This window comes from Drosophila erecta, unplaced genomic scaffold (assembly GCF_003286155.1).
Source record: "Drosophila erecta strain 14021-0224.00,06,07 unplaced genomic scaffold, DereRS2 tig00000055-arrow-pilon, whole genome shotgun sequence".
In the NCBI taxonomy this organism is placed as follows: Eukaryota; Metazoa; Arthropoda; class Insecta; order Diptera; family Drosophilidae; genus Drosophila; species Drosophila erecta.
Window position 1 is genome coordinate 15,300,293 of NW_020825200.1, and position 13,798 is coordinate 15,314,090.

General features: G+C 40.3%; 2 protein-coding genes across 2 annotated transcripts; both read right to left on the reverse strand.

The window, feature by feature from the left end:
• Positions 1–1,546: 1,546 nt before the first annotated feature.
• LOC6542949 (EP300-interacting inhibitor of differentiation 3) lies at positions 1,547–2,891 on the reverse strand. Its single transcript, XM_001969939.3, has 5 exons — positions 2,622–2,891; positions 2,339–2,556; positions 2,115–2,282; positions 1,722–2,051; positions 1,547–1,666 (listed from the first exon to the last, which is right to left on the reverse strand). Exons 1-5 carry the CDS (start codon positions 2,716–2,718, stop codon positions 1,601–1,603), a joined length of 879 nt encoding a protein of 292 aa, XP_001969975.2. The 5' UTR covers positions 2,719–2,891; the 3' UTR covers positions 1,547–1,600.
• A 146-nt stretch (positions 2,892–3,037) lies between these two features.
• Positions 3,038–4,764, reverse strand: LOC6542684 (E3 ubiquitin-protein ligase CHIP). Its single transcript, XM_001969940.3, has 6 exons — positions 4,312–4,764; positions 4,039–4,237; positions 3,840–3,981; positions 3,593–3,698; positions 3,449–3,505; positions 3,038–3,385 (listed from the first exon to the last, which is right to left on the reverse strand). Exons 1-6 carry the CDS (start codon positions 4,432–4,434, stop codon positions 3,143–3,145), a joined length of 870 nt encoding a protein of 289 aa, XP_001969976.1. The 5' UTR covers positions 4,435–4,764; the 3' UTR covers positions 3,038–3,142.
• Positions 4,765–13,798: the final 9,034 nt, after the last annotated feature.

Sequence of the window (13,798 nt, forward strand, 5' to 3'; positions counted from 1 at the left end):
TAAAGCTTAGAGATCGCACTTTATCCAAATCTGTGTTGCTATTCCGCTGACCGCAGGTGTGCCTGTGACCACGGGTGAGTTACAATAATGTGGGTGATGTCTCTGCATATGTATGCATTTAACTTTATGTAGCTTTCAGCGGAATATCAATGCGAGAACAAATGTACATTCGAACCTTACGCAAACGCTTAATGCGAAAGTGATCCGGGGAAATTTATGGAGCCCAAATTGGTTATAATTTAGCAGAACTCAATCCGGACTTGAGCTTCCCACACAGAAACTAAGAGAAGAAGGGTGTCAAAATGCCAAAAACTTAGTAAGTTGGCTTTATAAACAAGAAAACTTGAAGATATGAACGTCTTACTTACTTTACTATAAAGCTAGATTGCATTTTTGGAACAAAAAGGTATTACTGAGGTAAGCAAATATCCATACAGTAATTCCAGCTTAAAATCTATCATTTGCTTTTAGAACACATAAGTTTCATTATCCTGTATGCTTTCGTGTATTTTCCTCTTTGTTTTCAATTTTTACACATTTTTCAATAATTTCGCAGTAATAAAAAGTCTTTTTTTTCCTTGATCAAACTCAGAGTATGGTTTTTCATAGAAATAGAATTCTTCAATGTGGATTTTACCAAGACAAAGCCCATCTTGGCAACTTATTGAAACTGGGCTTGTGCATCATTAATTTTGTATTTTCAAGATTGGGTGGCTATTAATTGGGTCGTTTGTTGCTATGCTGATATGGAGCAATAAATCTTCATTTTGGTTTTCTATATAATTACACATTAGCTAGTTTCGAACACACTTAGGTCAACTCTGCTCGCCTACATGAAGTAGAAAGCCCAAAATCTCGGACAATGGTGCTTCAAGTAATTTGATCTACTATATCCAGTTTGAATAGAACCACTGCCCTTTTATAAAGGCTTTACTTCACAGAAAGCCTTTTAAACTCCGTCGACCGCAAAGATGCAATTAACCCTAAGCTTCATTGTGCAATAAATCTTAATTAATCTTAATTTCTCTTTGTGGAATTAAGTTAACGGAATTCAATTAATGGCACTGTGCAACCGAAAGTGCACTTATTTCAAGCGCAGGAGTGATTTTTTAATTAATGGAGCAGTTTAGTCATTTTTCCACTGTGCAAAGTAATTTAATAGTGTAATTCTTCTCATGCCACCTATTGAGTTCAGGTAACAATAAATGTGCGTTTACATTTACATATAGAGTAAATAAGTATATAAGTATTTAGTTCCTAATTATTGCTATAACTTCAAAAGTGCCCCTACTACATATTTCACAATCTGTAGGCGGTCATAAAAATTGACATAATGGCAGGGGCGGATTCGTAGTAAAATATTGGGGGAACTGTTTGAGCTATGAAGTAACTGTTTGAGTAATAAAATTCATTTAATGATTTTGTGTTCATATTACGTTAATTACTTGATGTTTAGTGGGGAAAAACACTTTCAATTACCCGATTATTTATAACATTCGTGTGTGTTCATTTTCGATGGTAGAATAAATTGAATGCGTGAGATGAGCAACTTTAAACTTTCTGTGTGTTTTATTAATAACATTATACACTATTAATATATCTAGCTTTCACTAACTGGAAGTCTTTTCAACATTGGCTCACGTATGTTGTAGTGATCTACCATTTTCTGTAATGTAATGCTTATCAATTTTAATGTATTAGACATAAGCTGCGGTACAAACCTCACAAAAGGAAACATCGATGGAGCAAATTGCCTGGGCCGGTTCGTTTTCTTCGACTGATCTTGAATTCACAACGCGGACCAACGGCAAACCATCCTCGCCATTTTCAATGGAAATATAGTTCTCCTTGACAAGAAAGGAAAGTTGCAAGGCGTTCTGAACGGTTTCCATAAAGTTGTCTGGATGGCAAATTAATTTAAAATACGGGATTGGCTCTTGATTGCCCTCTCGATATATTTGTCTTATTTGCTTCATCATGTGGGTGACGGACGCTGCTCCTTCGTCCTTGCGTTCCAATTGGTCACTCTTTTCGGGACGCTTCTCTGTTACCTACAATACCAATAATAATATGAACAAATAATACTGTGTGGAATTGTTTAACTAATGGCTTACTTGAGATTTCTGTTTGCGGGGAGCACGTTGCTTTTGAACCACCTCCTTTGGAGTAACATCTATGAAGGGCAGCATACTATCATTGGTGAAGAGCGGACTGCCGAACTGAATAGCCAATGAACATACAGCATCCCAATCCTCTTCGTTCTCTTTGAAAACCAAATCGTTCTGTCGAAGGATCAAGCATTACGGCAAGGCATAAATAAAGCACACAGTGCACCCACGATCGCCGTGACCAGCATTCGGTCCGTGAAGTTGGTGTTATGTTGGATAGCCTTTCCCACAACTTCGTGATTGCGTCGCAGTAACTCCGTGTCCAGGACAAGTTCCGTGGAGTTTGTACGGAGGGCGTCGTGTCCCTCGCTGATATCGTTGGCTGTTCGAATGATTTCCTCTATGGCCGCAATAGACTGGCCAAAGGTATTGTCTTCGATCTGTTGCTCTGCAATAGATTAAACAATTAGTTATTTTATTTAAGATTTTACATGCAATAGCTTATCAACTTACCTATCTCAATATTCTTATCGATCAGATTTTGCAGACACAAAATGCGAGCGTCTCTGGCCAACCCCTCGTTTTGCGATTGGCTTTGTGACGAATCCATAGTATTCTTATCTAAATACCAAACAAATCAAATTAAAGTTAAAGGCAATTTGGAATGAACATCAAAAAGTTGCTTTGAAAATGATTTCGGGAAATCTGTAAACAACTGTCTATCGATATTTAGTGTTGTCAAGATACCACCACGTTTAGACTGATGGGAACGGGTCCATCGAAACGATACTGTTTTCACACTGCCACTACAGATAGGAAGTCTATCGATAGCTCCAGCTTGTTATCGTACAATTGTTGTTTCTTTGATATTTTTAACATTCAGCTGATCAATGTAAAATTAATTACAAATTATTCAATTACAATATAAATCTCAGTTGCAGATCCACATTTATTATCACTAATCTGGGTTTTAGACAATGGGAACTGGGTTCTAACATCTAATCAATTACAATGACAATGTCAACTAAAACAACTCAATAATCTAAAGACCATTCGTTCTCCGCAATGAAACAGTCAACCACTTCCTTCATTGAAAAATTTGGTATTAGTTGATCCTGAGTGAGCTTAACGCGTGTAACAGGATCGAAATGTCCAACGCGCTGTAAATGCTCTTCTATATCTTTTCGTTCATAGGTAATTCCAGATGGAGTTATCACAGGGTCCGTTAATATTTCAAAACTTATTTTGCCACATAGAAAATCGGGAACGTCACGTTTCTGTAATATGTAAGTAGCAATAATCAAGCCGTTTTTTAATAATTGGTTAGCTTCAGTTTTTACCTTTCGACGTTCATCAACCTTAGAAAATATATTGTTTAGTTCTTTAACATGGTCGTCCTAAAAAGTAAAAGCCATTACAAATCATTTCTTACTATTATATGGTATGTAAATTCAGCTTTACAAACTGTTTAAAGTCCGACTTACGCATTCTTGTTCAATTTCCTGTTGCTTGTCTTTCAGCTGCTCATCGTGCACATTTCCATTAAGCTTTAAGTTAGCCAAACGGCTTTCCATGTCTCCTTTTATTAAACTGAAACACAATAGTTAAGTTTATCAACAATTAATTGACAATTGAAAACAACTATTCCATCAGCTGAGTACTGCAACAGTCTTCATGCAGTAACTAGTTTCACTTTCCAAAGCCTACTGCAGAGTTCAAATGGCATCTTACCGATTTAAATAGCTTTGCAGCTCGATTTCCTGCTGTATTCGCTTCTCCTCCATAACATTCCAGCGCTTTTTGCGAGCTAGTCGCAACTGCAGTGTAATGTCATCGCCAAAGTTTTGCTTCTGCTCCTTGGACAGATCGTAAGCTGTAAGTTTGGTATATGGTTAGTGTAGAGCACATCTAAGGCCAGCTATTATCTAACCCCGTTGAAGGTGCTTTATGGCCTCGTCGAAGCTGTCGATTTCCATGAGGCCTTGGCCCAGGAAGAAGTGTCCCTTCAACAGATTCCCATCGATGTCGAGGGCGCGCCGACAATCCTGGCAGCACAGTTCCCATCTCTTGAGTTTCAGGTTGCAGAGGGCGCGGTTTGTGAAGTATGTGGCGTTTGTGGGGTTCTTAATCTGCACATTATAGCATAGTTCATATGTGAACAACAAAATACACATTACAACAACACAATATGTGGGACACCTACGATGGCCTTTGAGTAGCAGTTTATTGCGTCGTCATATTTTCGGGCTGCAAATAGACAATTTCCCTGCTCCTTCAGTTGCAGGTCTGATAAATTGGTCGTGGAATAAATGTGTTTAGTCGTCATCCTCACGAATCTTCTGCGTCTGGTCCCGAATTTGATTTTCCACCGATGAAAAGTTAGTGTGTGTGCCACAACACCGAAGCACAGTAAATTTGATTTCCCTTCTCAAAGATTGGGCAACTGCTGCACGAACTCAACAGTAAGCAACGTTTTAAGTGGGCAACGGTGGTGACTTCTGAACGCTCATAACACCAAATGGATCTCGGGCTATTCGCCTGTATTTAATTAAACATAAAACAATTTTCAGCTACGTTAATCGATGTGTTTCCAGAGTTGTCAAAGCTCATGAACCTAAAATAAAGCTGCACAATCATCGATTGCACTATCACCACCCAAACGATACTTTTGGCACACTATCGTTCGCACATTTAAAAAGCAATAGAGATCGCCATTGTCGAGTTTGTCGACTATTAGAACCATCTTACTAAGCCAGGCATCGCAACTTGATAGCACCTACATTTATTGTATATTTAATATGTATTCGCTTGCGTGGGCATTCCAGGATGTGGAGTGAAGTGACAATCGGGGGAACTGGGGGGACTGGGCGGTGTTCGGCGGGCTAGTGATGGAAAAAAACATCATGTATCTTTTTGTCGATACTTTCCGATATTTTTGTTCATAGCGATATTAAGCGATGCATGTTTGCCAAAACATCGGTCGGTTAATTTTACATTTTGCATTAGATTGCGAAATTAGATTGCGATGCCGAAGTATATTAGCTATTTAATATACATAACATACATATACAATTGCAAGTATTGAAATTACAAATCTTTGTATTCCAGAATAACAAGAAAGACAAGCTTTTGCTGGAAATTCTACAGGAAGGCCTTCACCAATGTTGTGAAATGCAACATGGGCGCCAAACAACTTAAAACAGCTGGAAACACCAGTAACATGATAGACCACCATTTGTCCATTTAAAAGGACTGTGGATAAAAAAGGGCAATGCCGAGGTGGACCATAGCACTTCTGATTAAGAAAACGGTAGTACTAGCAATGGATTTATGGAGAAACCAAATGCGCGGTTACTTGGGTATAGTAACTATATATTTTTAAGTTGGCCAAGAAATGACGTCGTTGACCATGGGAGTTCTGGGGCTCAGCGAACGTCACACATAAATGTATCTTTGCAGAATCATAGAAAGTTGCTGCACAGATTGGCACTTTAGATAACATTTAATGACAGCCGTTGTCACCGACAATGGAGCAAGTGTTGTCGAAGTCGTTCTGCCAGCTTTTGGGCGTTAAAATCACATACGAGGTTTGCACATACTTTGATTATAATTGCACGATCTGCTATGCGAAGGGATTCAATTAATTCAACAATTGCTAAGGTGAAAGGAATAGCAAAATGTTTTAAGCAGAGCAGAGAAAACCAACTGACAAGATTTGATCATTTTTGGAGCTTAACAATATTCTAAATGATATTCTCTTGATTGCGTGTCCCTTTGAGGAAGCAACAAAAATAATAAGCGGAGGAACTTATTTTTTCATTTTAAACGTTTGGTTTTAGCTCTCAATTTTGGATCCACTGTTCAAGAAATTACATTTTTATTGAGCAGGTATGCTTCAGCTCTATCTCAAAAGTAAAATCAATGCTGATTCCGATTGCCAAAAACAACAATAATATAGAAAACCTAACAGAAACCACAACAACGAATTCCAATTCTTTTTGGGATCATCACCATCAACTAGTCCAAATGAGGATATCGATCGAGGGTATATAGTCGAGATGATTGCGTACCTCCGAATTCCATCAGCATAAAAAATTGTTTAGTTAAAAAACATCGATGCATCGAGCACAGTTTTTTTTTTTACGATGTTTTTGGTGACACCGATGTTAGGCGATGCATCGATGTTATACTTTGTATACATACATAGATGGATAACGGCATCGATGTTTTCATTCAAACTTGCATCACTATGGCGCGCTTCGGGTTGGACTGTTTTGGAGCAATGTAAGCTCCCACCACCGGACCATCAACCCATACAGACACTAATGAAATGATTGCTGGGTGTGAGGCGAGGGCGTTGGGAGTTTGTCGTTGGCTCTGGACTGCTTCCGAATTTCCACCAAGTTCAATGAACTTCTTGCACAGCGCCAAAAGAGATGTTCGTCCGAATGAGGGTGAAGGCGCCCGAGCTTTGTTGTGGGTGGAACGACTCACTTTCGTTTTCAGTGCCGGGAAAACTTTGAGGCAGGGGCTTTTCTTCGGCGGCAGGGAGGCAGGGAGTGCGTCCAATAGCACTACCAGTGAGCCAGTTTATGGCATGGAGTGGTGTCTGTGTCGAGGCAACGTTCATGTTCATATGCGTGTTGATGTTTTCATGGGGTTCTTGAACTTTACCTCTGTCAAAGATTTGTTTTCTTGTTCCGATTATCCGAAGACAGCGGGAGGAACTTTGTGGCGAAGATTATGTTTCACTTAATTTGTTCAGCTTTTTTAAGTTCTTTATTAAATCAAAAGTAAGGGCATTGATTTGTAGCTTCCGTTCTTTTGGGGGAAAAGCTGAAGCATACAAAGTAGGGAATTATTAGACCTGAACCCAATATTTCCACTGAAAACTCATGGAATTTATTATTTAACTATTTCCCTAATCTGAATAGGAGAAAAGCAAATGTTAGCAGTTATACATTATTTAGGGTTTGATAAAATTAATAATAATTTGTTGTACTTATGTTATATAGACAAAATGTTTTATCTAAAATGTGGGTACTTATTTACTCTAAATCACTACGAATCTACGCAATGTAATTCCGACTATCTCGGTTCTCAAATAAGAATTCTTAATCACTACGAATCTAGGCAATGTAATTCCGTCTATCTCGTTTATCAAATAAGAACTCTATTGCTAACTTGAAGTCAAACAAATATGGGCTTAAATGGGTCAAGCTAACCAACTGGAGTCCACCTCTCTGCATGGCGTATGGGTGGAATAGCAACCCCCTGGAAATTTTCGGCCTGGGACACGCATAAAATTTGGCTACAAAGCAGAGTGCCTATGCATTTCCACCCTCGTCGTCCCCCACAAAAAAAAATAAATAAATAAAACGAACTTCCCAAATGACATCATGTCAGCCCCCAAAGAAACACCCGAAAAGCAGTTGCACTAGCTGTTCGCATTCGTGAGTGTAATGTGAAAACTAAATTAGATACCGAAAGCGAAAGCAGAAAGCACAACTGAAAAATAAGCCCCACGCATTTGGGGTTGTCCGCCTCTTTTCCCGTTCCCGTTGCCTTTCCCGTTCCCTTTCCCCGTCCACAAACCAGAAGAAGAGGTCTTTGAACTCTTCACCAAATGTGGGACGAAAATGGGTCACGGCTTGAGCGTTTTCCAAAGCGAAAAATTTCCCGGTCTCAATTGGAAATGGTCTCTAAGAAAACCACCCAGAATTTCCCCCGAAGCAATCAACTTTTTCCTACTCAAATTTGCTTGAAATATCTATATCCCGCCTCAACAATTAAAGTTTCACTCAAACGGTCTAAAACAAGCGCAACGGGAATTTCCCTCAAGCAAATAGAGTTTGCACTCAAATGCCTTCAAGGGGAAATTCGCCCAAATGGAGTCAACAAAATTGCCTCAAATCGGTTGAAACTAGCTCAAAGGGAAAAAAAAGAATTTCCCTCCAATTGCATTTAATGGGCATGACATAACCGGCTGTGAGTACGCATATGAGTGAGTTTGAGTGGTTTCTGGTTGGAGTACAAGTGCTTCTATTTATTTATTTTTTTTTGGCTGTGGCCACTGACCTCTTGGCTAACGGTATCCATAGTATTATGTAAGTTGCTCAGGGGATTTCCCCTGCTCACCATCTCACTCCCCTGGTAATTTTCTATACACTATTACGATCTGGTTTTCAATTCTACCCGCAGTCTGTCTTTTCCATGATTTTTATGTCAGAAACATAGATATGCTGATCTCTGATGGAGCTTTATTTAAATAGTTTTTCAAGTTGGGGGAGGCACTACTTTACTATGTGGCGCCCATACCCATATATATCTTCCCTCAAGTGGCAATGTTATGTTTGATCCAATTGATCTTTAGTCTTTGGCTGTTCAAATGGTTTTACAAAAAAAGAAGAAAAGTGCAGCTCCACTTATATTAAAATATATATATTCTACGCGTTTGAAATTCGTTATCTGTCCACATGTAGTGCTATTGGGGTTCATAACCCCCATTCTTGGATATCATTTCACAAAGCCGGCCGGTTAAAGCTTATGTTGAAAGGAATCGAAAAAGGGTGGGGGCACTGGGGGAAGGGGCAAAGTCGCCCCATTTCATTGAAAGGAAAAGTATGCGCATGTCAATGGGCCAAACCACCCTCGCACCTCATCCTTTCCGGAAAGTCCACCCCCGAGAAGGAAAATTTGGTTTCAAGAAATCGAAAAGAAAATTTGCAAGGTTCGGGGTCGTTGACCCAAGGAAAAGCATAGCCAGCTAACCAATAACCCAAGACGCAGAAGCCGCAGGAAAATCCTCGAGATCTAAAACCAACCCCAAAACTAGAAAAGGAAATTTTTAGAGCAGGAAGATTGTGCGTGGCATGAACTTAATGTAGAACTTGCGGGGTGGAATACCTTCAAGGTGGGCAATTTGACACATATTCATATGGCTCGAAACTGGAAAAACCTGCAGAAGTCTACAAATTCGTTAAGAACACAATCATAATAATATTCATATATAGAATCGTAAAAAAACAATCCGTATGTTGAAAAACATTTTTTAATCGGACTTTTTGTTATTTTACAATAGCTGTGTAACCCCAGTCAATGAACTTTGGTTTTAGCAAGTAGCAAGGCCTTGAAATTTGCATCTTTTTTATATCAATAATTATCAAAAGAAAGTAAAAAATAGTGACGATCGCTGTGTGGTCGCTGTGCACATTCTCCTGGTGCGCTTCGTCACTTCGTGGGCTGCCGTCCACAGTGATAATCAATACAGCAATAACCGTGTAATATGTGTAATGCATTATCGCATAGCCTATTACACTTAAGGTCATTATACTGATTGCATATTTAGATGGCGCAATAACGCAAAGTTATTATAAGTGTAGGAAATTGTTATCAGAGTGTTTTTAGTTAAAGCTGTGGGTCATCATTCCTTAAATCGTAATTACTGAAACCTTAAAATAAGTTTATAACTTTAGAAAAACCTCAAGTAGCTTACATGACAATACCTGTTACGTTGATGTATTTGTTCATTAAATCCTTATTCTTATCACTTGCACTCTGATTACACGTTTACGTGCTGACTACATATTACAAAGTTATTTTTATACCGCGAAGTAAAGCGCTTTTGTGAATGTGTTAAAAGTACTAAGCGCATGTATACGTTTATATCATGTCTAATAAGTGTTTATAATTATAATGAGTTATGTACGAATTTAAATTACGTACATATGTATACAGCACACTTTCGCAGCAACAAATCTCAGTATACATTTTTTACATTTTTACATTTTTTTTAATGTTCCACAATCTTTTATTATCCCATTTTAAGTGGATTTTCCAAATATTATCGTGCTATTCATAGCGAAGTGAGCTGATATCGCTAACTAATTTTAGGCCAACCGGAAAGCGATTACCTTATCAACTATGTTACTTCTCCAATAATGTCGAAAGTCACAATAAATTAAGGTTTTCGCTTTGAGTGTTTATGGGATATTAGGATATTAATTTTTGCGCAACAAACACGTTCTCGCCATCTACAAGCGTATAGAGTCATAAGCTCTGGAACTACCGTGAGTAAAATCTGTGGAATAGAATTCAGCGAAATTTGTGCACAGTTTTTGCAATGCCCGCTGCACTAATAGATCGTGTCATCATAAATAATAGAAAATATGGCAGTTTCGCATTTTACGTTTGGCACATTGCATTTTTCACCTGCGACGTTTACGTTCGCTTAAGCGGCGCGTGTTGTCGTAAAAGCAGCTCGCAACCGATCGTCAAGTGGCTGGCGGTGGGTGGTGGGTGGTGTGAGGTGGGTCCGGCCGGCCCATTGAAGGCATGAAGTCAACGCCCGGCTGGCATTGGCCTTGTGGAATGGTCAAGGTTGCCTATGCGCAATACTTCTTCCGCGTTGCGTTTACATTGTAAGCGAGATTTTAATTTGTAATTAGCACCCCGTCATTTAAAAAGTTAATCAATTTTCAAGCACTTCGAGTTTTAGCAGTCTTTTGAACTCTTATTCGTCAACTGCAATTTGCCTTGAGATAGGAACAGTACGAAAAAGAAGGGAAAGAGAGGGGGCACGAGCCCACACACACACACTCACACACACACACACACACGCAAGTGCAGGCCACGCGCAGCAGAAAGGCAAACAGCGGAAAATCGAAAAATCAGACGGCAAGACCGCAGCAACTGCAGAGAACGATGGATGAGGGGGTTGTGAGGGGCAGGGAGTGCTGTCTAGCTATTATAAGCCGTTCTATAGTTGGGCGACAGAGATGGAGCGAGCGGAGTGGTGTGGGGAAGGGTGCAGCCAGCATGTGCAGGCGATAAAATGCAACGTGTGTTGTGGGGAGGCAGTGCACGGGTTTTCGACATCCGATGTCCATTGCAAATGGAAGAGGACGTGCAATGACTTGCGATGCACGTGTTGGCGGTCAATGAACCGAATGGGCGAGAGAGCGAGAAAAGCAGATGCAGATGTGTATGTCAGTGTAAGTGCAGGGAGAGCGAAGATACGGAGAGTCAGAACGAGAGCGCACTGCCGTTTAATGCAGTTATTATTGACGCAGTCTGTCTACGTGCAGAATGTCCCCTCCCCCGACCCTTCCACCCCAAGCCACCTGTTATCGATGCAAGTTATCGATCATTTCGATCAGTACAGTGGAGCTATTTTGTCTGCAGCAGCGAATAGTTACATAACAAACTGCATGCCTAATAGAACCGACAATTCCCAAGCGATAATTCAGCCAAGAAACGAATGGCGCCTGCGGTTTAAGGCCAGTTGCATTATGAATGTACATATGCATGGATTAGTCGGAAAAACAAATGAAAGCAACTGCGAAATGTGTTTTGTAATCTTTTCTTTTCGCGTGCAGCCTGTTTTCGTAATTTGTCATTAATACAAGTTACGCTTCTGCTTATGTAAATACCAACTAAAAAACAGCTTAAGCTTTGGTAAAGTACTGCACTGATATTATAAAGCTCCACATATTAGCATTGAATGCACAGACTTATTCTGGGATTTCTATTACATAAAATTTCACGTTACGTATGAGTAATTTAAATGCTCACTGAAGGGAGTCATTTTCTTAAATGAAATCTGGTAGCCTAAAAGAAACATAGAACAGTGCCAATTACAAGATACAATGATAACCTATATAAACTACATTCTTCTTTTGCCATATGAATTTGAATTGTAGAGCCGTAGGCCTAGGCTTTCTACCTACAACGACCTCTACCTTTACGTAATTTGGCATTGACAATGAAACCGCAGATGCATTCATTCACATACTACCTTTGTCGATGTGTGAAGTGATGCACACATGTACATATGCCCGTAGGATTATAGTTATAGCATGCAAATTAGGCAGAGGGCGTGGAGAGCGTGGAGAGCGTTTTCCGGACCAAGTCAACTAATCGCAATCTATTTGCCTTCGCTGATTTTGCATCTTGGTAAACAAATTTATTACCCTATAGAAATTGCAATAATAGGAATTACATCAGATGGAATAAATTCATTACGGTAGTTCTATACTCTGTGTATTATTTAGACACATTTACTAAGACGTACATATGCAAATCGGATTGTTGGACCCTTGATATGCCATACATTTTCAGTGGTGTGGTGGCTTTAACGCCACCCGAGTTATGCAAGCCTGGCGCGATAAGCATTCAGCACGGCAGAACACAGTTGGTGTCTTGGGCGGAAGGGCCCAAGACACAAATAATGTACATGTAATGTACATATATGCATAATAGCGCACTTACAATGTTGCGGTAACCATGACACTCAACTTGTTGCGCACTCGGCAAATGCAATGCGCTCCACACGAGTGCTGGGCACTATGACTACTTTGTGATTCCCTACTATTTGCACGCTGATTGCGAACAATCCCCAGACAGTCCCCTCGTATCTAATTTCAACCGCATTCTGGATGGCGCACTATTTTTCATTGTTATCTAGGCGTAAGCAAAGTCAACAAGCTCGTTATCTCATGGAACGCCAAAAACGAGCCCACCATGCTCCGCGTTTCACATTTTGGCCAAAAACACGAATTTGGCAGGTTCGTTTAACCCTTGCACGAGTACTTAATTTTGGTTTACTTTCAGTAAAGTACTTTCTTCTATTTCTGAACCAATAAGGTGAATATGTGTCTTCTTGATCAGCATCTACTTGTGTGCATACATCCCCTTAGGTGGTATTTTATAAAAATGAAACCTTCATTGCTTATAAACTCATCCTCTTTTTCTCTAAAAATATAATAATCCCTTTTCGCCTATTTTCATTTCAACTGAAATTAAAGGCAGATGAAAGTTAGTCCTATGCACATTATAAGGCACCCGATTGCACACGTTAAAAGTGCAATAACATTCCTATCTGTTCATCGAGTGTACATACTTGTATGTACATACTGTGCATAACGTATATTACGACTATCAAGTTTCAGTTTTGTTCTATTTTTAGATTGTTTATTGCATAATTTCACTTGTAATGCCAAGTACTGCGTCTGTTCTACGCCAATTTGTCTGTGCATTAGAGCCGATTTGAAAGCAACAAAATGAACAGCTAAATGAACGCTTCTTCCTTGGCGGACGGTCCACCCACAAAGTGAATGAGGCGAATTTCTTGGCGCTTGACGCGATGCCCACGCCCACTGTGCCCAGCGACTGCGCAGCGGCTGAATGGGAAATGGCCGTGGAGGATACCAACACCATGATGAGGCGCATATGCATGATTTCCATTTTCCATTCCCATGTGCAGCATGTTCGAAACTCGCTGCACGGCCTCTCGATGGCGTCGAAAACCGTTGCACTGCCGCCACGCGAACTCTGCGCACGATGCTGCCGCTGCAGGCTGCGCTGTCGGCGTCGCAGCTGCCCTTCCTGCAACTTGCCAGACCTTCTGAGTTTGAGTTTGCTGCTGGTCGTTGTCGTGGTTGTTGTTGCTGTTGCTGTTGCTGTTGCTGTTCTCGCAGGAGGGATGAAGACCGAATTTATTGCACCGTCTGACCCCCGCGATCCACTCCCCCCCTTTGGCAGCAGCGCGGTGGCAGCGCTGCAGCAGCGCAGGAAATGCGTTCGGCTTTCTTCGCCGCCAAAAAACAAAATTTGCTGGGCTCTTTCTTTTTTTGCGCCCATGGAAATTAAGAAATTTCTCGGTTCTTCGAATTCTGCAGCGCACCGTTTAT